Source organism: Malurus melanocephalus, unplaced genomic scaffold (assembly GCF_030028575.1).
Source record: "Malurus melanocephalus ecotype Western Australia unplaced genomic scaffold, MMel_1.1 scaffold_2270, whole genome shotgun sequence".
Classification (NCBI taxonomy): domain Eukaryota; kingdom Metazoa; phylum Chordata; class Aves; order Passeriformes; family Maluridae; genus Malurus; species Malurus melanocephalus.
Window position 1 is genome coordinate 8,194 of NW_026625502.1, and position 1,434 is coordinate 9,627.

Here is a 1,434-nt window from a genome sequence, read left to right on the forward strand (position 1 = left end):
TGGCTCCGAGGTTCAGGACCCGCTGGTGTCCTACGAGTCCCCGTCCCCTCCGTGCTCGCCCATGCAAGGTGAGGACTGGCCATGGGGACGGTGCCACCCCCGAGGTGGCCGCTGTCACCCCCGAGGTGGCCGCTGTCACCTCGCCCGTCCCTTTGTCCCCTCAGAAAAGCTGGTGGTGGCCCTGTACAACTACGAGCCCAAGCACGACGGCGACCTGGGGCTGCGCAAGGGGGAGAAGCTGCGAGTGCTGGAGGAGTGAGGGAAAATTGGGGAGGGGCTCCGGGATGGCCGCGGCTTCGGGGGGTCTGGGGTCCCGGGGGAGTCTGGGCGGGGACCCGGGGGGCTCTGGGGTCCCGGGATCGCCGCGGCTTCGGGGGCTCTGGGGTCCCAGGGGACTCTGTGCGGGATTCCGGGATCTCCGCGGCTCTGGGGGGGTCTGTGAGGGGTCCCGGGGGTCTCTCCCCGCAGCTGTCGGGGGTCTCTCCGTGTGGAGTCCCGGGGGGCTTTGGGCGGGGTCTCGGGGGGCTCTGGGGTCCCGGGATCGCCGCGGCTCTCGGGGGTCAGTGCGGGGTTCCCGCAGTTCTTGGGGGTCTGGGGTCCCGGGGGACTCTGTGCGGGGTCCCGGGGGATCTCTGCGGGGTCCCGTCGGGATCTCATCGCGCCGTGTCCCGGGGATCCCTGCGGCTCCGGGGGGCTCTGGGAGGGGTCCCGGGGGTCTCTCTGTGCGAAGTCCTGGGATCCCCGCGGTTCCGGAGGGTCTGGGGTTCCGGGGTCCTCGCGGCTCTCAGGGGGCTCTGGGCGGAGTCCCGGGGTGCTCTGGGATTCCGGGATCCCCGTGGCTCTCGGAGGGGTCTGGGCGGGCTCCCGTGGGGGTCTCTGCGGGGTCCGGGGGAGCTCTGAGATTCCAGGATCCCGGCGGCTCCCGGGGGTCTCTCCGTGCCGGTTCCCGGGGTTCCGTGCGGGTTCCCGGGGTTCCGTGCGGGTTCCCGGTGTTCCGTGTCGGTTCCCGGGGTTCTCTCCGTGCCGGTTCCCGGGGTTCCGTGCCGGTTCCCGGGGTTCCCTGCGCTCTCCCGGTGGTCTCACCGCGCCGTGTCCCCCTCCCCACAGGAACGGCGAGTGGTGGAAGGCTCAGTCGCTCACCACGGGCCAGCAGGGGCTGATCCCGCACAATTTCGTGGCCGTGGCCAACAGCCTGGAGCCCGAGCCGTGAGTGGGGGTCGGGGAGGGGATCCCGGCGGGATCCGAGCTCCGGAAAATCCCAAAAAACCCCTAAATCCGAGCCCGCTGCCCGTCCCCAGGTGGTTTTTCAAGAACATCAGCCGCAAGGACGCGGAGCGGCAGCTGCTGGCGTCGGGAAACACGCACGGCTCCTTCCTCATCCGCGAGAGCGAGACCTCCAAAGGTGCGGCCCGAGGGTCCCCGCGGCTCCGGGGG

At 71.5% G+C, this 1,434-nt stretch overlaps 1 protein-coding gene across 1 annotated transcript in view; it reads left to right on the forward strand.

Annotated features, from left to right (window-relative positions):
• Positions 1 to 1,434, forward strand: part of LOC130587692 (proto-oncogene tyrosine-protein kinase LCK-like) — a gene marked incomplete at its 3' end in the record, with an annotated part of 12,002 nt that overhangs the window by 7,254 nt on the left and 3,314 nt on the right. The window contains exons 2-5 of the mRNA XM_057388668.1: positions 2 to 68; positions 165 to 255; positions 1,108 to 1,206; positions 1,299 to 1,415. Coding sequence (XP_057244651.1) covers positions 2 to 68; positions 165 to 255; positions 1,108 to 1,206; positions 1,299 to 1,415 — 374 coding nt within the window. The remainder of the gene's footprint in view (position 1; positions 69 to 164; positions 256 to 1,107; positions 1,207 to 1,298; positions 1,416 to 1,434) is intronic.